This window comes from Dasypus novemcinctus, chromosome 14, assembly GCF_030445035.2.
Source record: "Dasypus novemcinctus isolate mDasNov1 chromosome 14, mDasNov1.1.hap2, whole genome shotgun sequence".
Lineage (NCBI taxonomy): Eukaryota > Metazoa > Chordata > Mammalia > Cingulata > Dasypodidae > Dasypus > Dasypus novemcinctus.
In genome coordinates this window covers 50,550,416-50,575,879 of record NC_080686.1, presented here as the reverse complement: position 1 = coordinate 50,575,879, position 25,464 = coordinate 50,550,416, and the positions used below count along the sequence as shown (strand labels likewise).

The window sequence follows — 25,464 nt, the reverse complement described above, 5'->3', positions numbered from 1 at the left end:
ACAGGTTACAGTTCTAGCGAGTCAGACGATATTTGTATTACATAAACTGTAAGGGAAACAGAAGTATTGTTTCAAAGGGTAACATGGCTAATTAATCGGTTGTGTTCAGAGAATACTTAAGAAAGTAGACAGAGGAGATGTGTGAATTAGAATTATTTAGACTTTCGAAAATATTTGACAGGATACAATACCAAACACCATAAAACACTTGGCCACTATCAAATTAAGAGAGTAGGTGGATCTGCAATATCATGAAGAGGTACCAGCTTAGAAACAGAAAACAACAGGTGGGGCAAATAGAGGCATTTCTCTGTGTTTAAAATCATCTTTCTCTGGAAGATCTGTTCTAGATATAAGGTTTAAAGGAATCTAAGTACCTTCAGGTATGATGATAAGAAGATAACCTAGATTTTGAATATTCAAGAATAAGGGAATAAAGTCCAATTCCATTTCCATTTATTTGTGTAAATGTGAAGATGCTTTTGATAATCTAAATGCTTTGTGTCTTTAGCAACCCACAAGTAACTCAGGAACTTTGAGAGCCATTGAATATGATTGGTATTATTTTGGTTAAAATTAAGGCATATTGTTGGAGTATTCCGATTAGTTGAAGTTGAAACACATATAATTCAAAATTATATATTTGTATGTACATTTTCCACAAACATTTTACGTTTCTGTCAACAATGTCTTTCTTTTTCAGGCTTTTGCTGCAATTTGAGGCTCTTAGTTATTGTTTCCTTATTTTTACATTTTCTTTTCTATACAACAAAAATTTTGCTTAATGCTCTGCATTCTGAATATGAATACAATTGACTTTTTTCCTTTCATTTTTTATATAGTTGACTTGATCTCACAAAATGTAGGTCAGCAGGATACAAAATGACAAAAGTGAATATATTTAACATGTCAGATAATAATATAAGTATTGCAGTGATACCTATGATCAGTAAAAAACAATGAGATTTATGATATTAACTTTGGTAGTAATTGTTCATTCAAGTTCCAAGTGTTGCACTTAATTCTGCATCTTTTTAAGCTCATGCTATCTTTGTCCAATAATTTCTCTCTAATTTGAAAAGCATCAGCATAACTCTTTGCTAAAGATATAGGAGGAAGATCCTAGGTTACTTATTGATAAACATGGAAAATGTGAAGTGAAAAGTCAACAAATACCATATTTCATTTGGTAAAGTTTAGTTTAACCAACACTATCTCCTTTTAACCACTTAGTATCTGACCTTTCAACTTCTGTTGAAGAAAGGTTACTGAGGAGGACTCATTTATACAAGGCAAAGATAAAGAGTTCCCTGTATTTTTGCATCATTCTTGGGGGAACAATGTTCTAAGACAACTAGATTTTCTTTTTAATTTTTATCTTAGATTCATATTGAAGAGTAGCAGACTTTGAAGTTTGTAATTTTCCCCTGTAACCCATTTATTAAAGTTAGTAGCAGGAATATTTAAATAATATTCTTATTCCATCTATACTCGAGGAACATGCTTTTGCAAAACAGTGTGTGAAATAAAATTCATCACAATTTAGACATTTACCATTATTACTATAGAAGATAAAGAAAGTAGAAAGTTGAAGGGGAAGAAAAAGTGTTTACTTTGGAGACAAATATACCTGGGTTAATTTTTTTTTTTTTAAGATTTATTTTTATTTATTTCTCTCCCCTTCCCCCCCCACCCCGGTTGTCTGTTCTCTGTGTCTGTTTGCTGCATCTTCTTTGTCCGCTTCTGTTGTTGTCAGCGGCACGGGAATCTATGTTTCTTTTTCTTGCGTCATCTTGTTTTATCAGCTCTCTGTGTGTGCGGCACCATTCCTGGGCAGGCTGCACTTTCTTTCGCGCTGGGCAGCTCTCCTTACAGGGCACACTCCTTGTGCATGGGGCTCCCCTGCAGGAGGACACCCTTGCGTGGCAGGGCACTCCTTGCGTGCATCGGCACTGCGCATGGGCCAGCTCCACACGGGTCAAGGAGGCCCGGGGTTTGAACCGCAAACCTCCCATGTGGTAGGTGGATGCCCTAACCACTGGGCCAAGTCCACCTCCATACCTGGGTTAATAATAAGTGATGATATTATTGCTGTTCAAAATCATTCCAATTTCATATGAATTTACAATGTGTGACCTTATGCATGGTACAGCTGAAATTATTTAAAATGTTATATACTATGGTACTTAGTTGAATGACATTATGATGAATTTTTTTAATTCCACTACTTGCCAAGACTTTGATAATCATTAACAGAGAAAACTAGTTGAAACAAAACTAGTTGGAACATGTTCTTTTTTTTCAAATTATTTTTCTTATTTAGAAAGAAAGAAATCACACTAAACTTTTAGACAAAAATAGAAGACTAATGTAATTCTAAGTTGAAATGATATGTGGTAATAAAAGAAAGCATTCATATAAAGTTTGATTCTCATTTCTTAACAATGACATCTCAAGGTCAATGATCACAGTAAAACAGATTAAAAAACTTTAAGCCTTTTAGCGAGATAGGAGAGGTAAATGCTTAATGGTTTTTCAGAATATTTGTATGAAGAAAGGGAAGAAATAAAGCTTAATAAAATTTCTAAGGTTAACTGTTAAGAATTCACTTACATATTGGTGAAAATTGACAGATAGGTTGGATAAGAAAGGTTGAACCAGATTATGAGTAATTTGAATTATAAGTGGAGAACTATTTTAGGATCTTGAGCCATGGAGTAGTGTGATAATAGTGATGTTTTATTAACACCCCTTAATTTGGCATAGGATGTTAAGGTGTTTGCTAGCACAGTAAGTTCTTCAGAGATTTTATATCTCCCATAGATAGTATCTATTACTCTACTCAATTTTGTATAAGATTAGTATGAATATACAGTTGGATATGTAGCAGACAATGAATGAGTGCTCACTGTATGTTATTAAAACCCATAAAAACTAATAGCTCATAAGCAAACATTTTAAAAAATCATAAACCTTTTGGCATCAGCATTATTTCCCTTCTTTTTTATTTGTGTCATAAAGTTACAGTACTGTCTCCTACCTTGGTTAGGATGGCACAGTTTATTCAAGATGAGATTTTTGTCTGTTAATAAATTAGTTGAGTCATATTCAGCACAGGGAAAATGTGGGCTTCAAACACCCTGTGTACATACCTACCTATCCCACTTACCAGGTCTCTTATATTATTTATTCTGAAACTTTATTTCCTCAACTCTTATCTGGGTGGTAATTATACCCTCCTCAAGGGATTGTTGTGAGGATTAACTTTCTGGGCCGCAGCGTATACTCTTTGAATGTTAATTTTCAGTCCCCTTTAATAAAGGAGGGAACCACTTCCCAGTTAATTATGGCCTTTGCAATGACAAGATAATTAAAAGTAAATGAAATTTAAAAATCAAGAATTTACATGCCTTGCTTTTTATTTTTAAGTCAATATTTCCAATACATTTTAAGCCTGTTTCTCTGTTTGGAAGACATTTCCCAAGACACATTAAATTTTATTAAATGAATTTATTTTCATAGAATCTGTAAAAGTCATTAAACATAGGTACTTTATTCATTGCTTTACTTACAACACACACACAAACGATTTGTCAAGACATTTGGGTTATGGTTTCCTTCCAAGTTATATATCCTAGAAAGAAAACATTAAGAACATTTGAAATTCATAAGCACATTGCCAACAAAATATTCTGCCAACTGCTGAGGTAAAACCTTGGCCTTTCAAATATTTGTTTACTAAATAAAATAAGTGATTTTGCTATACCAATACTGAAATAATTGAAATAGATTTAATTACAGAATACATTGGATAAAACACAATCTGATAAAACTCATATCTGTTTTTGAATGGAAGAACTATCCTTCCATGTGTGCTTCCGATTTTACCCTGCTATTTGAGTTTCACTACTCTAAATGCAAACATAGAGAAGATATGGAAGATACTTTGGTAGCATCACACCCACTCGCAAGATCCAAAAATATTTCCCAAAATGCTGTGTGAATTCAAGGCCAAGCATGAATCTTTTTATTTTATTCATACATGCCATATGAATGTATATTTCTAAGTCTACTGATTAACTAAAATATTTTTGATTAATTGACTCTCTCAATCCTCACTATTGTTGGCTGCACAAATAAATGAACAAATTTGTGATTCTGCATATTAATTTTTCTTCATGTGAAAGTCAATATATTTCTCAAATGAAATTTTAGGATGCAAATATGAGCTTAAATCACTATTATAAAATGAAAATCTCAGAAAATCAAACACATTTGTCTTTTCTTATTGGCATCAACAACTTTTATCAAGTGGAGAAATCTTATTCAAAATAAATAACTCGTTTGTCAGAAAACCCTGGGTTGTTGATTTCAAGCTCTGGCTAAATCACTCTGTAGGCTAGCCCAGTAAATTAATGCTAACTCTTTCACTGGCAAGTATAACATACATAGTGCACTAAAAAGAGAGTTTATGTATTTTATATATATATATATATATAATTATATATTATTATATATATAGGGAAGCCTGCTATAAAAATGCATAATTATCTTAAGATGCAAAGCTTATAATTGTTGAGTTTATATATTTTCTATATTTTGCATATTTTGAAGGCTTAACCAAAAAGGAAGATTGCTTTAGAGAAAAACCACAATAAAAAAGCTCCTTTGGAAAATAAATATTTTTTTAAATGTGAGAACCTTGTTTATCTAAAACAGTTTCTTCTGGGCAAAAAAGGGGCAAGACTTCAATAAGATGCATTCAGGAAATCCAAATGAGTCATTAAGTCATGATTTCTTTACTATACTTGCTGTTGTTTATGTATGTATTAATACTTTATAAAAACACATTTGTTTATAATAGTTTTAATAAATCTCTGCACAAATACTTGGGTATAGAGGGTTGTTTTTGTTTGGACTTTGTTCCTGAAAACAGAAAATGTTCCATGCCTAAACCATCAGGTCTATATTAGCATTACTAAAACAAATGATCAAGAACCAATGAGCTGGAAAAAGGAAAATTCATAAAACAACTAAAATTCTACCCCTGCCCCAACTCTTAAATCCTCTAATCCTTTATTCTGCTTCTACTTATCAGAAAGCAAAACAGTTCTACTTGAATATAGGTAGGTTGCTGCTATCCATATAAACATATCCAGGTGCAGAGAAACATGGTGTTTGGGTTTACTCAATGGAACATATGCATCTACTTCAGTGTCTCTTTACACAACTCTTCTGGTATTTTTGTAGCATCCTTTCACTTGCTTTACTATTCTCTCGCTACATTCCTCATGTTGGGGCTTGTACACCTCTTTTGAGACGGACAATTTTAGCCCTCAGGAGCTGGTAATTTTAACGCAACTATTCTTTACTTTTTATTTGCCTTTAGGAAGTGGAAATGAAGCAGGGAACTATCTGAGTCTCTCCATATGCCCAAATGAGTCCCTCCGCAATCCTAGCTCCTTAGACTCCTTTCTTCCACATCTTTAAAAATCACACTTCCCCCAAATTTTCCCAGGAATGCATATTCATGATTAGCCTTAATAAGTAAGGTGTAAACCATAAAATACATCCTTTCTAATTCAGTTGCATATAATCACTCCTTATTTATGCTTTAATCAGAGGATTTTTTTAGTGTTATGTTCAGAATCTCCTCCTAAGGTAAAATAAAAATCTTTCTGGTGCCCAAATATTTATGATGAAAAAGCAGCCTGAATTTCTTTGAGCTATGAACAAAAGCTAATTATTTATATATTAGGTTTTATTCCTCATTTTTGCTAATTTTTCTGCTCATCTGCAAGCATGCATGCATGTCCTTGCTTCCAACATTGTGAAGGTTTTGATAGGCTGCTGGCCACAGAGGCATTTCTCAACTGCATGCTCATAAAGGCTGACATTGACCTTGCAGCTGTGCGTGCTATTTACAGAGGCCTTGCCTTTCCCAATTCTACCTCCTTACATCACAGTAAGCCCAATGCCCTTACTCAAAAAGAGCCAACCTATCTGATTGCTGTAAGTGGCCTGTGCTTAGCAGCACCATATCAATCACATTACTGTAAGCCTTTCAAACACTTCTGTTGTAGAATAACCTCCCATCAGCAAAGAAATGCTTGAGGGATATAGTTTTGGAACTATAGTCTAGATATGCTGGTATAAGCAAATCAATGAAACATTTTACTAACGTTTATACAATTTCTTACTAATTATTCCTCATTTGATTAAGCTAAAAAAATTGCAAAGAAAAGCCAAATTTTGATGCTATGTGAAAATATAGGAACCTTAAATAGACATCTTTTAAAAATTATAGCCTTTTTGTATAATTTAAAAATTAAAATGAAATTCTAGTTCAAGTTTCACAGTCTTTAGTGATAGTGATAGTAACATATCAGGCAATTTTAACATTGATTTTGGTAATTCAAGGATTATGGACAACTCTAATGAAATAGCATAATTCAAATAAATATTAAAATCATTCTATCACTCAAATATGTTCCTTTCAAGTTTCGGGAACTGTTTCCTCACCACCTTATTTTAGGTCCTCTTCTCCCAATCCTTCGATTATTAAACATCTTTCTTTGCTTTCAGCCACTTCTTTACTCCAATTATACTTGCATACTACTGTCAAAACACTCTATGGCAGTATCATTACATAATAAAGTTTTGGTAGTACCTTTATTGCCTCCTACATAATGACTAAACTTTTTTTTTTAATTTAGTTATTTTTTTTAAAGAAACTTTAGATTACATAACTATTACATAAAAAATGTAGGGAATTCCCACATGCCCCACTCCCTCCTCCTCCCTCCCTTTCCCACATTTAGAACCCCTTCATTGTTGTGTGGTACATTTTTTTTACAGTTGATGAACACATAATGAAGCATTGCCACTAACTATGGATTATAGTTTACACTCTGTCCCATGCTATTTTGTTCGTTATGACAAAATATAAAAATACCTGTATCCATCATTGCAACAACATGCAGGACAATTCCAGTGTCCTGAAAATGCCCCCATATTTCCCCTGTTTCCCCCTCTCTCCCCTAAGAACTTCCAGTGGCCAGTGCCTCCACATCAATGAGAAAAGTTCTTCCATTGCTAGAATAAAAGTAGTCTATAGTAGAATAATAGTAAGTCTACTTTATTTCATTGTTCATTCCCCAATTTTGAGGATTTGAGGATGGTGCTGCCCACTCTGTCTCTGATTGAGAAGGAGCTTTGATGCCATAGGGCAGATGGATGGAATTATCTTGCTTGCAGATGCAGACTCTCTCTGTTCCTTGGGATGGGCATGGTCCATCATCATCATCTTGTTAGTTGTCCTGGGTGAGTCAAATGAACTGGAAAGTAGGTGTTGCAACTATGCTGAGATTCAGGGCCCAATTGGCACATGAATGGACCAAAGATTTACGTCTCTTGGACATATACCTATCAAGTATAGTACTAACTATTGGTTCAAATAGAAGGGGCAGAAGAGCCATGTGTAGGGAAACCACAAATGAGTCCAACTCTGTCACACCGGGGAGCATGAATCACAAGGTAAGACCCATTGACAGAGTGCTAAGCTCCTGAGCTTTCTGTCCTGCCTGTAGTGCCTGGATGTCTAGAGCCCTCAGCAGCCCTACTATTTGAGGCACTGTTTACTATGGCAGTGACTAAACTCTTAAACCAAGAATTGAAAACTTCCCAAAACTAGATCCCAACCTACTTCCCCAACCCTCTTCACCCATGTTTGTATCATTCCTATCTTTAGCCAACTGTTCAACTAGTTTTGGTGAAGACAAAACTGATATTTTAAAAATTCCTGTTCTAACACTTAATAAGTTTCTGACCTTGTATAAACCACGGTATGGAAGCTTCCATTTCTTCTAAAAAATTTTTTAAAAAGTATCCACCGCAAAAGTTTTTATGTGAAATTCATTTATTATTAGAATATTAGTAGTACTTGTTGTTTTTATTGTTCTATTAGTCTTTAAGCACCTAACTATGTTCTAGGCACTGTGCAAAGTATTTTATATCTGTGATCTTTTTTGAACCAACCAACAACTCTATAAGGAGTTCATGTTAGACTCACTTTATTCATGGTGAAACAATCTCAGAGTAGTTAGTAATTTACTAAGTTTTGTCTAATCAATAGCTGAGTTATGATTTTAAATCTGGCTCTCTTAAAGCAGGGATTCTTAACCTTTTTTGTTCCACAGACCCCTTTGCCAGACAGGTGAAAACCATGGACCCCTTATTATGTACACACTATACTATGTATAATTTAATAAATATATCACATCTGCACCAACAGGTTCCTACAAAAATAATGTTTTTTAAAATTTCATTTCAAACTCTTGGACCACTTGTTAAGAATTCCTGTCTTAAAGGACTTAGTGGAGTAAAAATAACTCTTTAAAAACATTGCAATATTTTACAAATGCACTAATTTTCTTGGTAGAAATTCTTTAGTTTCTCAGATTCTCTGAGGTGGTTGTGAGCCCAAAGGAGCTCAGAATCATTGCACTTAATTCTCAGCTCCTTAATTAAGAACAAGGACCATGGGTGACTTATCAAAGAATCGCTGACACAGAGTAGAAAAATCAATTACATGTTATGAGAAATTGGTTATTGGTAGTTCAGTCATTCTATAATTAGTTCCTTGCATATGGTAAGTAATTGGCCATTTTTTAAAGACTTATTTGTTACATATTGCTACTGATCTGGAAATTGTAACACAGATTACCAGGACTGCCACACTGGGCATACTTAGAATTATGACTGAAGAAAATCATGCGTAGTTCACATATAGTAGAGGAGCAAATAATTCAAATTAGTTACTCAAAAGTGGCTTTGTAATTTATTATATGGTAATTTTTGTATGAGTAGTCACTAAAATTGATCTCATTTGCACTAGCTGCAGAAAGAGGGAAGTAAGCCTCCAGAACCATCCAGTTGGCTTGAGCTGCCCAAGGGTAAAAGAAGAGGACATGGAAACCACACTGAACAAATGGCATGGGAAATGACTGAGAATGTTCTTAGATTCTTAACCTGGCTCAACAGGAAAGAGAGGGAGGCATAGAGGCAGGGAGGAGAGAGAGAGAAATAGAAAGCCTTGTCAATGTCATGGTGCAATTAACCACCTCCAGTCTTGCTTGTTTCACAAGACTTTTCTGTATTAAGTGAAGACATATCTAATTCTCTATGAATTGAAGCTTCATATCCAAACTGTAGGCTAAAGTAGTAAAAAGTGTACTTTGGCCTTTGTTATCCAAATATTTTCCTAGGTTTCCTGCTTTACTCATCTAACATAGACCTAAGTTGTTTTAATGTTATTGATTTATTCTGAAGTGCTTGTTTGATTCAAAACTATAAATGCCTGGCAGTTGTATATTTTTGAAAATACTTTTACTCATTTAGAAGACCTATTAGATGGCAGTTTGTTTTCCTTGCATTTTAAGTGGCCAGTGGTTAACTGTGCCTTTTTAGTGTACACTGGTGGCATGCTTCAAGCCTAACCACATCCAAACACACAAGTGTGTAACCTTCCCAGCAGATCCTCTTCAATTTCAGAAAAAAATGATTTGAAATAAGATATAACTTTTTAAAAAAATGAAGCCCATGTACTGTATCTTTCTCTTAACTGTAACAATGCTGTTTCCTTTTCTTCTGAAAATATTTTCATTGCTCCAAGGCTTTTAGACTAAAATTAAAAGTTAGAAGCAATGAAAATGGTTGAAAACTTTTGAGCAGCCAGTATTGTACCAAGAAAGTAAATTTTAAAACTTAAAGTTTGATATTAATCGAGTGAAGAGAAGAACTAATAACCCTGGTTACAAACTCCTAGAGAGGGCTCTTAAACAGTATTGTTCTCTTTGAACATGTGGCTTGATAAGGTGGCCCTCCTCTCCTGAGATGTGCATTCTCAAATGTCTTTGGAAAGGTGTTGAGGGCTGAGGAAAAAGTGCAGGAATGCATTTCCTCAGCACACAGAGGTTTTGGTTGTGGGACTAGACTGGGAGTTTGAATCAGTTTCTGCCACTTAACTGTATATTTTTGGCCAAATCATATCATCTATGAAAGGCTCAGTTTCTTAATCTGTAAAACAGTGATAAGAAACTTAAGGAATGCTCAGCATATGAATGTTAACTGTTATTTCTTCCTGTTGCTTGTTAGTACCTCATAAAAACTATTCTGTTTTTTTTTTTTTCATCATGTATTGGAGCATAATACTATGACTGTATATGACCAAATCTTAAAAGGTCTGAGCATATATGAAAATAAATTAGATTTGCTGTCAAATAAAACTCAGTACAATTCATCCAGTACTCTCCAACTGCATTGTATTATATTTGGCTGTCAATGGTAAGAACTAATAAATGACTGTAATAATAAACGTCTTTCTTAGTCAAAGTACAACTACTCATTTTCTGGAAACTGTCTAGAGAGGAAGCCAGAGACCATTCTGAAGCTTGAGGCTCTGGGGGTGCAGCCAAGCTGGGTGGAGTGCTGAGGACAGGAACAGAGGACAGGTAGCAGGCAGGAGGACACCAAGCCCTTGAGGGCTGGAAACTGTAGAGAAGACTAGTCCTGGCAAAAAAGGGTCATGTGAAAATCCACCCAGGATTGGCTTCGCTCAGCTTCTGTCTTGCAGAGCTAGACCTAGAGGCTTAGGATTTAAATGTAGACTTGTGTGGGCTGCTAACTGAGCAAATTCCAGAGCATCTAAGACTGCGTATTGGTAAAGGCAGAGTAATCAAGTATAGGCCATAACATTTCAGTGACCAATTCAGTAATATATTTCTGGTTCATAATAGATGATCAAAAAAGAGTATTTCTTTCCTTTTCTTTTTCCAGACTTGTCCATCAGACTTCTCTGGCTCTTTGGCAGGAGCCACTAGTTTCCCTTACCACCAATGTATTCATAACCCGAGCAGGGCCCTTTGCTTAGAGAGTGGTGCTGTCCTCTGTGGGGTGAAGAGGAGGTAGTGGAATAGGTGAAATCAAGCTATCCAATTTTATAGGGTTAAAAGAACACACAAGTTGGGGGTAACTGTTATTTCTGTATTTGGAAATTTTCAGTAACAGACTTTCCTTCAGGTTTAGGTTTACTGCCAAACCTTTCAGTTTACATAAAGATGGGGTTGGACTGGGCAACATTTAGGACTTCCTTTTATGTCAGGATTACTGTACAAACATTCAGAAGCTTCAGGAGTAACTACCTTTTCTACTCAGTTTTCCACTGCTAATTCCTAATCTGAACCAAATGCAGAGGCATTAGAATACTAAAAATATCCCACATTACCCACCTATTACTATATAAAAAATTTCCCCCAAACTTAGCAAATTAAAATAATAAACATTTGTTGTCTCACAGTGCTGAGGGGGACCTTAGCAGGGTGGTTCTGGCTCAGGGTGCTTCATTAATTTGCAATCAAATTATCCCCTGGGGCTGAAGTCTTCTGAAGGGGCTGGAGAAAATGTTTTCAAGTTTCTTCACTAGGCTTTTTGTTAGAAGTCTCAATTCCATTAAAGAGAGGACCTCTCTTTAATGCTGTTTGCACAACATGGTGGCTGGATTCCCTCAGAGCATGAAAGAGAGAAAGAGAACAATGGAGGGAGAAAGAGGGACTCAAGACAGAAGTCACAATGTAATTTAAGACCTCTCCTTCGAAGGTGCATGTCACTTCTACCATATTCTGATATAGCAACCTGATACAACCCTGATGCGATGTGGGCATGAATACCAGAAGGCGGAGGTCATTCAGGCTATCTTGACGATGGCTCCCATTGATCCCTTAGCTTCTCAACTAGCCAAACCATCTGTGTGCTTAGTCTTAGAGCCCAGAGAGCTTAAGAGGGCCTATTCAATCACATCTACTAAGCACTGGAGAAATTTTGACTAATCATATATTTTGTGATTTACTGAATTTTATATCTAGACATGGATTTAAGTAGTTTACATTTAAGTGCTTAAAAATTTACAATTATGAATCTGTTCAATTTTTTTCTATCACCCAGTTAACCTGCAAGTAAATAGTAAGGGCTTCTATGTATCAGAAACTGTCAGGGCAATTATAGTTTATGTTATAAATGAGTCATTTGAGGGTGCAAAGAGACAGAAACTAAATTTACCAGGGGAATTGGAGAAGGCTCCACAGAGGAGACAATTTGGAGTTCGTTTTAAAAGAATAAAACAATTTTCAAGGCACAAAGAGGAAAGCTTAGAGACACATATTGGAAAGAAAAATGTGTCAGCTTTAGCAAATTTTTTAAATTCACTATAATATATCAAACTATATGTATTTGATTAAAATATATAAAAACAAAAGTAAGGAAATGAGAAAGTCTAAAGTTGGGTTAGTGGTTCTCTCTGGATTAGGTGAGCCAAAGTTTGAGATGAAAGAGAACTCAGAGATTCAGTGGTGCTGGTGATGTTCTAGTGTTTAAGTAGGTTGATAGGATTATAAATGTTAGTATCACTTAAGAGCTGTTACAATTTTTATGTATGGAATATTATAATCTTTATTTAAATGTGAGATATGACAGCAGAGGGAACAGCATGAAAATGCATGGAGGTGTGAAAGAGTTTGGAATAAAATATAGAGACATAATTATGACAATGAAATTATAAATAATGAACTCTCTTTTATAATGTACAGTTCAGTATTCTAAAATTGTGTTGGAGCATACAAAGGAAAGAAGATTTAAGATAGAATTGAAAGTAATGAACTCAAAACTCAACACTCTTGCAAAAAGGGCAAGTACAATTCTGTACTAAGACCAAGAGGCAGATTTCTCCTTTGTTGCCAGCATAGTGATAAGATCAATGCATGTTAATGTGAATTAATGATAAGTTACAGGAGCAGTTATTATTGTCAGAGTTAGGAAAGGGGTCTGATGCATTTTAATTGTCTAAAGTGCATCATACGTCAACAACTTTTGTTCCTAGTGGAATTCAAATCACAGGGTGGCGCTTTATTTAACAATTTACCCTTTTAAACTATGGTGAAGCTGCAAGTAAGCTTTAATTACATTATTGCCAATCATCTGAAGAATGGTAATTACTTGGAGCCCTTGCCCGGTCATTCTGATTAAAAGTGCTGGCATACTCAATAGGTTGTAGGTTCATTTCCTGATCCTGTTAATTTTCTTCTAAGGCTTTACTTTATTCCGTGGACAAGGAATGGTCCCACCCTTGGAAATGGTGCTTAGGAAAAACTTGATTGATCTAAAGAGAACATGTACATGAAATGCAATGACTTCAGCTATTTTTACTTTGTCTTGTTTTCGGGTTCCTCTTAATACCAAAAAAAAAAAGAAAATTTTCATGACTGAGAGACTATTTTCCTATGAGAGATTTGAAGTGCTTTTAATAATTCAGCTAGGTTTGAGAGTTTAGTGGATGATTAAACCAGTATTTGTCGCCTCAAAGCGAGAGAGTTTATCTAGGCACAGGACAAAGGTGCTTTTTTCTAGGAAAGAGGATCTGATATACAAGGAGGGAAACTATGAAGTTTGGAACTTTTACTTTTGAAGAGTAGAAAAAGATATGACCCTGTGGGACCTCTTTGACACTTTCTGACCAAGAAATTGTATTGTATCTCTTTTGTAGAAAGAAAGCCAAGACTATCTAAAGAATAAATATTTTCTGACTCCACACCATCTTCCTAGTGATCCCAGTTATGACTGTAACTGTTTGTGGCAAACTTGTCTAACAACTCTTGAGTCTTCCACACTTGGTTCCACTGCCTTGATTTTTACTGGTCCTCTGGTTGCTTGACAGATGTTGGTCTTACTTGATCTGCTTCGGTGTAATTAGATCTTCCTCTTTTAGCCCATTAATAGCACTTGCCAGCCAAACTTGAACCACATCTCCCTGGTTTGGGGCATGCTCAGAAGCTGCACATATGCCTGTCCTTCTACCAGCCAGCATGTCATTTGAGGTACAAAAAGGTCCATCAGTATCAGATTTGTATCTTATTCAAAGGTTTATATCTCACAGAAGATGTATGTTTTAGTTTTGATGTTAAGATGCTCTACATATAAAAGTGACTACAGCTCGTTTACTTCACCTGTCTTCCTCTCACTGTAAGTATGCATAAAGACACAATCCTTCAGTTTTCTCCCTATTTTATAAACATAAAACACTTTCATAGCTCCCATATCTCGCCATGAATAACTTCTTCCTTTCTGTTTTCTTTTTTTCATCCTCTTATGACTAGAACATGCTCCCCAGACGATCCCCTATCCCCATGTTCTGCTGGTTTTCCACTCAAAGTAACATTTTTACATCCTGCTCTCACTCCTTCCAATCATTATAATCCCTCCTCCATAATTATATCAAACATGTTTTGCATTCCCTAGCAATTTCCCCAACCCTGTGTCCTCATTACATTACCTGCAAGCACACGTTTCAGCTGACATTTATTGAGCACTAAGGAACAGGTATGGTTTTTGGTCAATTTGGATCCATTTTCTCTAGATTTTAATAGCAGGGGCCTCCTCAGTCTTCTCTTATCTTATTCTCTTTCCATTCCCGTTGGGGAAAAATTCGGAACTATATTTAGGTGGAGATTACATTTTATTTTTTACTCTCCAAATTTGAAAGTGGAAACTAATCTGTTCAACTTATTTTTAAATTAATTGTCTACATGTGCCAGGCAATGTCTTCAGAACTGGGGACACTAAGATAAATGATGCATAGTTTGAAGTGTTTAAAGAACTCAAGATATATTGAGAAGGTTCCTTATAGATAATTAGTAAGTGCTAATTAGGGAAATGTGCAAAGGGTACCTAAAGAAGAGAGCATGTGGTGACAACCCACTTAGAGGAAGGATAAGGTAACATTTGAGTACTCATGTCAAGTCTGAAAAAGTGTGCATCTAACACAAGGGGATGGGGGGATGTACCTGTTTATGCAGAGGCCCTAAAGACTGAACAAACTTTTTTTTTTTTTAATGACTGGAAAGGAGGTTGCATGGGGAAAAGAAATAGAATATTATTTTGGAAAGGTAGGGTGAGGACTTAGGTATGAAGATCTTGATGAGGAATATGGGATTATCCTCAAGGCAATGGGAGAACATGGACAGCTGTAAAAAGTTGTCTTTTTCTACCACTGTTCATTTGTTTCCCTATATCCTCTCTGCACTTCCACTCCCAGTATTCCCATTATGTTATGTTCTTTAAATTAAATAGTAATAAGCTCATATGTTTCGTACCTTATGCTTTTATATCCAACCCTTTCTTAATTGTTCCAGTGCTTTAACTATCCATGCTCTTAACTAAGGCCAACCTATCCCCTCTCACCTACTAAGGGACTGTACCCCAAATTTTCTTCCCTTCCTCTCCTGCAGCTTTAATTCTTCTTTCTGTATGGAATCACTCCTATCAGTATACAAATATTTACCTATTCTACCTGTTTTCAAAATAATTCCCTTTTATCTCTACTACTCCTTTCAGCTGCTGATTTTTTCCTTAAAATATTTATCAGTGTTTATGTATTTTCTCTTCTCCCCTTCCCCCTTGTATATTACATTTAGGTTTTTTTCCTAAACCACTCTGCTCAAACTGTTTTCACTGTTGCCAAATGATATGCATGTTGATGAATTCAATGACCATTTCTTAGTGCATTCATATTATTTGATCACAGTTGTCTTTCAGGACACTACAGTACCTGTTTTTCTCCACTCCCTCTCACTGCTCCTTCTTAGTCTCTTTAACTGATGCTGTGCCATCCCTTTACCTTCAAGTTTGGGAGTACCCTAGGGAACTTCCTAGGTACCCATTTTCTTTTCCACCTATACTTATTTCTTTTTTTTTTTAAAGATTTATTTATTTATTTAATTTCCCCCCCTCCCCTGGTTGTCTGTTCTTGGTGTCTATTTGCTGCGTCTTGTTTCTTTGTCCGCTTCTGTTGTCGTCAGCGGCACGGGAAGTGTGGGCGGCGCCATTCCTGGGCAGGCTGCTCTCCATTCCTGGGCAGGCTGCTCTATACTTACTTCTTAAGTAACCTCATTTGGTCTTGCAGCTGTAAATATCATCTGTGTGCCTATAAATGCCCAAATTTATACTTCTAGTCTTCAAAACTGGTCCCTGAATTCCTTATACACATATTCAGCTGAGGACTTTGCACCCCCAGTTGAATGCTTAAAAGGAATCTCTAATTTAATATTCTAAAACTGAGGGCCTGATTACCTACCCACCCCCAATAAAATAAGGTGAAGCAACAACAAGAAAACCATCTCATCCTATGGTTTCCTCCGTCTCTGTGAATGACAACTCCATTCTTCCAGTTGCTTGGACCAAAATATTTGGTGTTATCTTTGACCCTTTTTCTTTTTTCACACCTTGCTCTTCTTTTAATATGCTCTGTGACTCTGCATTCAAAATGTACAAAGGATTTTACTTCTGCACATCTCCACTGCTTCTACTTTGGTCCAGACCACTAGCATCATTGCCTGAATTATTGTAATAATTTCAGAGCTCATCTCATTGTTACTCTCCTTGCCCCCCAATTTGATTCTCAAGAGTAATAACCAAAGTCATCTTGCAAAATGTTAAAAAATGTAAGATTACATCTCTCCTTTCCTCAAGACCCTCAGTGGCTCCTCAGTCAGAGTAGAAGCCAAAGTCAATACTATTTTCTAAAATGCCACAGGTGCTCTTGCCTCATTTCCTCACTGACCATATCCTTTCTTTGCTTTTTATTGGAGTCCTATCAGTTACCACTACACAATATCCTCTCTTGTTTCTTTCTACTTTACCCAATTAGAATGTAAACACTACGAAAGCTGGGATTTTTAAACATTTTATTGACTATGATACTGTCATACCTAACACAGAGTAGACAAGCAATAAATAGTTGTGGAAGGAAGGAATGATTTATTGAATGAAATGGTTTTAATATAGCTCCATTATATAATCTATTCCTCATTCAAAAAACTTGGATAGCTGTGTGATTTACTATAGTGATTAGAAGTGTAATCTCTGGAATCAAACTGAGAGAAATTTGAATTCCAGGTCTGCTTTACTTTGTGACCTTGCAAAATTTACTTAATGCTCCAAACCATGTTTTCACATTTTTTTAAATGGAAATAATAATATTGACTGACTCATGGGATTATTGTGAGTAGTAAATATTAACATGAAGTGAAATGTTCAGAGCGGTATTAGTAATCTCTTGATTTTCACTTTTAAATAATTTTATTAGAAGGAAAGATAAGCTCTTTGAGGTTGGAAATGATATTTTTCTATTTCTTTTTTAAGCCTCTCTAATATGCTTCACACTGGTGTTTAATCAGTTATCCTTCAAGAGTGAGGTAGGCATCTGGAAGTTTTGTTCAAATGGCTCATTTTTGGTATGCTAATGTCATATGGGAAATCAGCTCCATAGTTTTCATCCATTCCTCTATGACAGACTAGGCCAGAGTGGAAAAATAGTGAATATATACTGGCTTTGGGGTACCAAAAATAGCTCACTGAAAGGATTTCTCATAGTTCATTATAAAAACAGTTGGAAAGGAGTTTTCCTAAAAATGGAACTCAGAAAGTTCCTTGAAATCATTTGTATTCATAGCAAGTCATCCATGTAAAACATTCCGTTTCTATTCAGTCATGTTAAATTCTTTACTTAGAAACATAACCCTTAGAAATATAACATCCCTAATTATTTGATGCCCACATGGTTAAACTAATTTTAAATTTGACACCAATATAGAAATACCTCTTTTCCTCATAATGAGTTTAGTTCTGATGATACACAAGTGGACAATATGTAGAGGTCATCAGCAGGGGTTTAATTGCACAAACTCAGACCAGTGTCTCTGCAGGGTTTACACAAAATAGAATTCACTATGCAAGTTATCACAGGTGGGAGAGGTGTTTTCATTTTCAGTATGAAACAGTAGCTCTGAGATAAGCATATTTTATTCAGATTACCAAAGAATTTTTTAGAATTTGTACTTATAGAGCTAGGTGTAGAACCTCAGTTAGTATAACTGTTGACCTATGGCATTTTATTTATACAGTTCTCTTCCTATACTTAAGACTGGTAAGAAATGAAGTCCTCAGGAGCTTAATAACCTGAGCTCTTACTGCACCTCTGTAAAGACAAAGATCTGCTACTTTTGACAAGACGTAATTATTCTATGCTTTAATTTAGTCCTCTGGATAAAAGTAGAAATTTCACTTGCCGTATATTTTTTACTGAATTGTCATTTGAAACATGTTAAATGTGAAAGTTATACAAGTAAGATTTTTATGTATCAACTATTTTAAAGTTAGATGTTTCAACAGCAGTTACAGCAATTTTTGATGTACTGTTCTTTGTTCCTCCCTTCCAGGTTTTTTTCTGCAATGTCATCAATACTTCCCTTTAAAAAATTTTTGTTTAAGAAACATTAAGTTTTGCCAGTAGGAAAGCAGGCAGTGATAAAATCATACTGGTAGTTGAAGTAAAGAGTTTCTCCTGTTTTTATTGGGTGAAATTTTGACACCAAACTGTCCTTTTTAATCCTGTACTTGGTTTTAATATCTTCTTTTCTTCTTGTGTACACAGGAAATGACTTATTTCTTGTAGCAGTTCATGAACTGGGGCATGCTCTGGGACTGGAGCATTCCAATGACCCCACTGCCATCATGGCCCCATTTTACCAGTACATGGAAACTGACAACTTCAAACTACCCAATGATGATTTGCAGGGCATCCAGAAGATATATGGTAAGTCATCACTGTTGAATTTCTGTTTGGTTAACCCTATTGTGAAGTCCAGAATTCCTGCTGTGATTTGAGATATGTGCCCTGATTATATGAGAGAGATAAAAACTGAAAAAAATCTAGTCCATTAACAAAATTCTTTATCAGTAAAGTTTTGTTGACAACAATCCCACCTATTTTAATGTATTGTTTATGGGTAACTCTAAAACACTGAAATTTGCTTATTAAGTTTAGTTGAAACCTCCAGTTATAGAAATGATCTTATAAACTCTAATTTAAATTTAAGTTGAAATATATAATAAAGAAATATAACCAATTTAAAGAGTGAGAAATATAAACTTTTATATAAGACGTAGAGCTTTTGGCACAAACTGACATATTGGCTCTTATTTATCAGTTTTTTTCCCTGGACAAATCACTTTTGAAATTCCAGAATATACACTGGTATAATGGATATAAATCTCAGAAACATGTAGTTACTAACTCAGTATGAAAACTAACAAGCATGAGATCAATAATTAGCAAATTTTTAGGGTAAAAATTTTCAAATATAGGAATGAAAGTTAACAAATGGTTAAATTTACGAAGACATAATTCAAAGGCAATTTCTAGTACAGTAAAATCATTTTTATTTATGAGGTTTGGTCAATGAATGCAAATTAAGAGAAAATATTTACTATAATCTTAACTCCCATAATACAAACATTGACCTCCATAAGCACATTTATTTCACACATAATTGTTAATAACTTGGCATTTATAATTTGCATATAGTGAATATGCTTTGCTAATTTAATGAAGTGATGCAGTTTATTTTTACAATACACAGACAAATGTGTGTTATCTGTATGTTAATATCCAATAGCCAGAAGATATCATTTGCATTTTTAAACAGCATAATTTAAGTTCATTAATTTGTTTTGCTTTTTTTTTTTTCAGTTTAAATATCTCAATTGTAAGTGTTCTCTCAGGGTTAAAATTGATTGGAAAGAAAGGTCAACTGTTGTGCTGCTTTTTATTGTTGGAATAACAAGAAAAGAGAAATCTCATACTTAGAGGACTCACATGTTAAATATGGGAGCAGTACCTAAATGTGTGTCATCAGAAATTCCTCCTAAGTGGTTAATTGAAAGGAGGCTTTTTCTCATGACCTCATGAATTAGAAGTCTAGACTGATGGTCTACTAAAGAATAGTTTTCCCATATCTAGATATTACGTGTGAACAGCTCTGTATTTTGGTTTTTTTAAAAAAATGAATCCCTTGAGGAATGATGCTTAACATCTGTACGAAATTACATGTGTAAACGTTGGCTTCATTCAGAAGCCTCTTTTTGGAAATACTTCTTCACATTAATATTTTACTGCTGGTGTTTTAACCAATAGATGTTTTAGATTCGGTATTCAAACGCAATTTGTCAAAACCTTTCATTAGAATAAAATAGTGAAAGTCAGGAAAAGGTCATGAAATATAGTCAGAGACATAGGATAGAATAGACTTTGCTTAGTCAATGTTTATCTCTTAGAAATATTTGCATAGAATCATTGTCTAATGTTGGTGGAGCATACATGCATGTTTTCAGAATTCATTTTCATTTATTTATTATTTATATGCTCTCTACTTCCAAGAAAAGATTAGAAAGCAGCTCTCCCAGTAAGGATGGTGGTGAAGCTATAAAAATATCATTAAAAATTAACAAAGAAAGCCTAGTTACAAGGATCCAGAATTTAGCTTATAAGACCAATTTCAGATAGACTTTTGGGAATGCTTTGTTTCTTCTCAAAATATCTGATTTTAAAGACTTCTCAGCTCACTGAGTCTGTACTCTTCATTGATGAGTGATTGTTCTCTGTAGCATATTTTCCAACACTATTTTAACTTTAAGTGAGCCAAACACTGTCCTCATATTTTCAAAAGGTCCACCTGACAAGATTCCTCCACCTACGAGACCTCTACCAACAGTGCCCCCACATCGCTCTGTCCCCCCAGCAGACCCCAGGAAGAATGACAGGCCGAAACCTCCCAGGCCTCCCACCGGCAGACCTTCCTATCCTGGGGCCAAACCCAACATCTGTGATGGAAACTTTAACACGCTAGCTATTCTTCGCCGTGAGATGTTTGTTTTCAAGGTAGGAGGCTGTCTTTTTCTTTTTTTTTTTTTAGTGGTAGATCAAGTGTCTACAGTGTCGCTTTGGAAAACAAGTTCTCATTCATTCTAACACTACCTTCCCAACCCTCAGAATTTTCAAAAAAAGCATCTTAAAAAAATAAGCACACAAGTGGGTTTTAATGTCTAGCAGAAGATTGCTGTAATGTTCTATTTTGGAAATGCATTTATGTCAGCAGAAGCTAAAATGCCTAGAAATGTGAGGAAAAGCTGCATGTTATGAAGAGATAAAAAAGCGTACTTTAAATCATGAATAGGCGCTAATAGGGATGATTTGCTTGGAAGCTTAGTCACATCCAGGCACATGATGTTGTTGTTGTAGCTTTAGTTTATGCATCCTTATAAATCCCTATAATTTCACTTGACAAAGCTGTTTTTTAGGAACAGCACTGATCATTTTGTTTGAGGTTTACTGGTACCCATTTTTATTAAGTGTCCTCTGTAAGACTATCATTTTCACTATACATATTTCTGAGGGTGATGCTGTTGCTATTTTCTGTAGTCGGGCATTTATATATACCTAATTTATAATATATTTTAGAAGGTTGCTGCCCAAACTAGATATATCACGTGCAGTCATCTTTCTAAAAATGCCTTGTCAATTTTACATTATGTTTCAACGTACTTCCCTGTGTCATGGGGTTCTCAGACAATGACACTAATAAACAGTATATCAAAGTAAGTTCCATATTACTGAAAAGAGAATATAATGTAATGCTGAAAAATAATTTTCTGTCCTTGATATTTATAAAGCAGTCTTAAAGATGAATGAAGAATATAGGTTTGTGTGTTGGCATTAGAGTATTAAAATAGCCATGTTATGCCAATATCATCCATTTAAAAATAAAATGTGTTCTCATTTTTGGTGAACATGAATCAATAAATAATGAAATATTGTCCTACTTACACAGAATTTCCTGTCTACCAGAGGCTATATCTTAAAAATATAGATTTCACATAATTTCTAATAAGCAAAGTACTCTATTTCCTTTATTGGAAAATAAGTTCTGGATTTGATATAAAATGCCCAAGAGCATCATACTTTCCAGGAAAAATCGATGCTTTTGTTCAAACACGTGAATGAATTTTTGAATTCTCAAGGTGCCCTGCAATGCTTTAATTATAAACTAAAATTGCAGCTTGGTACCTTGATAGCACTGATATTACTGAACTATCAACCTATTATATTGTTACTTTCAAAATATAGAATACGATGTGAAGTTGAATCTGGCAGCATTGTTTTTCAGTCTTCCTGTCTTATTCCTGTCTCATTACACTGCTAATCTCAGAACAGAGAGGTAGCTTCGTGTGCAGTGATTAGTTCACCAACTACTTTGCTCTGCATGTTTTGATCACTTAGTAAGTGCTGTTAACTGACAAAATGGGGTCCTGTGATCTCTGGTTGCTGGAATCAGGAATCGATAAATATTGTATAGATATTACAAATAGAATACAACAGCCACTATTTTCAATACCAAAGCATGTGTATAAAAAACATCCATAAGACCTGCTTCTCTAAACTCATGTTATCATAGATTTCCTCAATCAAAACTGGGCACAGTAGGGCATGGCTACTAAAATCTGCCTGAATTTAATTTCTCATTTTCACTAGTCCTTTCTTGCCAAGAATAATTTCTGTTGAAGATAGCATCTTCTGATAGGCATTTTATTCTTCTTAATCTTCACTTGCCTTATGAGAACTCCAATACCATAGCTTCATACTTTTCATACTTATCTTGTCTTTCAGATAATTAATATTTATGCCCAGGGTTGGTTGCTAAGCCCCAAGGGTTTTTGAATAGAAGATGTCACCCCTGCCCACATAGAGCTCAAATATCAGTAATGAAGACAGATATGAGTGCAAATACTTTTAACATGCAAGAGTAAGATACAATGTGGATACAAAGAGAAAATACCAATGTCTCCTTGACTAGATTAAAATTGCTTTGCTGAGATGAGCCTTGTGCTGAATTTTCAGAGAGGAATTTCCTAGACACATTAAAGAATGAGTATTTAGTATAGTAAAAAGTTTGTGTAATAAGGGACAGATGATAGACTATGTTAACTCTAATTCAAGGTGATACCATATAATTGAGGTAAGTACAACATTGGATGGAGGCAAAGAGAAGATATCAAGTGATAACCTGCTCTTCGTTAATATCTACCATGGATTGAGCAACTAATATGTGCTTGGATATATGAAAGGCACATTACATCCATAATCTCTAAGCCTTATAATAATACAGCAAGGTAGGTAATATATTCTCTGTTTACAAAGGAGAAAAGAGAATCAGAAAGTTAAGAAGTCCAGGTTAAAAAGTTTATAAGTGGTAGTCAGTAATTGACCAAAGGTTCACTTAACTCCAAAATTCATATTTTCCTCACTGAGCTTTGCTCCCAGAAAAAGTTGTGGAAAGCTTCAAAACACAGATGGACTTTAAACTATATTTTCGAATTATCAAGAAATAATTATTGAGCTCCTACTGTTTGCCAGCTACCATTTTAGGCACCTGGCAATGTAGCAGTGAACAAAACCAGCTAGACCCTGGTTTCTTGGAACTTACATTCTAATTTTCAAGGTGGACAAGTGGTGATAGCACTTCATTCAGAGGTTCCACACACATGCCATGGAAGGATGTGAGAATTTGTATGCATTACTAAGCCCCAAATGCTGTTTTTCTTTGCTAATGACTATTGATCTCCTAATGTCTCCCTCTATAGTTAGTGTAGACTGCTTTCACGTCTAAGTTATTATCATTACTCCATATCAGTTCTTCCTGCCTGAAATTATTCTCTGCCAGTCCACTTTGCCCACTGCTGCCTTTCTAAATTTTCCTTTAATATAAGCAACATTTTTAATAGTCAATTCCTTGTTGACTATCCCTTCAAGTATATTTTAGGATCATCCAATATTTGATCCCACTCCAACTGACCAACTTGATTTTCTATTTCTATTCATTACAAATTATCTACACAAATTAGAAGCCTCTGTCTCCTCAACCCTTACCCAACCACCACTCCTTTTTCACCTTAGTTTTGGTGGCTGGGGGCTTCTTCTCAAGCCTCTGCTTATCTAAACCTTCCCTCCTCAGCATCTTCCAGGTACCGCCTTCCTTCTGACTACTTCTTTAGCCCAAAATCTTTCTGGTTATTTTTATATTTCTTCTCTATATCCAATTAGCATTTTACTAATTTCTGTCTTCTGCAATTAGCCCTAATTGTAATATGTTCCTCAACTAAATTATAAACTTCTTCAGAACAGAGATTGGTTTGTGTGCGCTTCATAGAGCTCAGTGCTAATGAATAGGGTTCTCATTATAATAATTATTTAATCAAACTACAGTTAGTATCATATTTGTACTATGGTAATCAACTAAAATGAAAGTACTGAAAGTATCTCATTCTGGTATATTGCTATCCCTTGCCCCAAGAGTTCCATGAGTGCTATTCATTTCAATTCTTCAGGAATGGTCTTTAAGCAACATACATAAAAATCCATATCTAAGCAAAAGGTAATATCATCAAGTAATGTTTTGTTTCGAGGAGGAAGCATTTTTTTATAATAGAAGTCTCAGCATAATCCTTTTATGGTAGCAAGCGTCCCTTTTGGGGATTTACTTATGTTGAACTTTCTATGTATCTATGTATTATTTAAAGTAAGTTCACTCACATATGTGTTCCTATACGGAAATGAATATAATGTCCTTCTCTCCTTATGCCTGAGAAAGTTAAGCCTTCCACACAGCTTCATAATCTTTAGGGAATGTAAAGCACCTAAAGCAAGGAAATAAAAATCAAAACAAAATGCCAAAAAAACAGAGAAACAAAATAGCAATGACAAAGAAATTTTGTCCTTCCTGTAGAGAAGGTGATTTTTTAAGTGTTCCCTGAAGAGTGTAAGTTGTATGTGTCACATGATGCAGTTGTGACTGCCTGGCAAGATCTGACTGTTCAAATGAATACTCTCAAAGTGCCTTTGAAGTACAAGGTAAAAACACTGGATATTTTAGTTATTTTGTGATGTAAAAGAAAGGAAGAAGGCAGAATTAGTCACAGTTGCTCAGAATTTATTTCAGTACACAATATTCCACTATTTATGAAAGAGTGAAGTAGTAACTATATTCTTCCTGATGCTGGAAAAGGAAGAAAATTGTATCAAGCAACTTGAATTCTTAGTACCATAAAAAGGAGAGTTCCATTTGGCTACAGATGAGTTCTTTATAGGAAGAGGAAGATGCAAAGGCAAGTGCGCTGCACTAGATCTAGAAAGGATAGCTCTAAGATGCAAGGTCATCCTGGAACAGTGTTCAGGGAAGCATGGCCATACATACACATTCCTAGTTAGTGCAGAAGAACTAGGCTTAGGGCATTGCATAAGGAAAGCAGTTCATCTTTTACCAAAAACAAGCCGAAACAGAAACCGTTCGCTTCGGGGTTTTTTCTTTTTCATATTCTTGTCTTCATTTATCACAAAATTATTTGTTCTTACATATAACCATCTTCAGTTATGGCCATTTACTTAATTCAATGGAGAAATCAAAGTAGCAGCTATTTCCATAGAAACATACTTGCCCAGTTTCTGTTCCAGTAACACTAGCTTAA

The 25,464-nt window shown here is 35.1% G+C and overlaps 1 protein-coding gene across 1 annotated transcript in view; it reads left to right on the top strand.

Moving 5' to 3' along the window:
* MMP16 (matrix metallopeptidase 16) overlaps window positions 1-25,464 on the top strand; it is a 271,508-nt gene that overhangs the window by 177,647 nt on the left and 68,397 nt on the right. Inside the window, exons 5-6 of the mRNA XM_004474746.5 lie at window positions 18,539-18,700; window positions 20,613-20,824. Of these exons, the coding sequence (XP_004474803.1) occupies window positions 18,539-18,700; window positions 20,613-20,824 (374 nt within the window). The remainder of the gene's footprint in view (window positions 1-18,538; window positions 18,701-20,612; window positions 20,825-25,464) is intronic.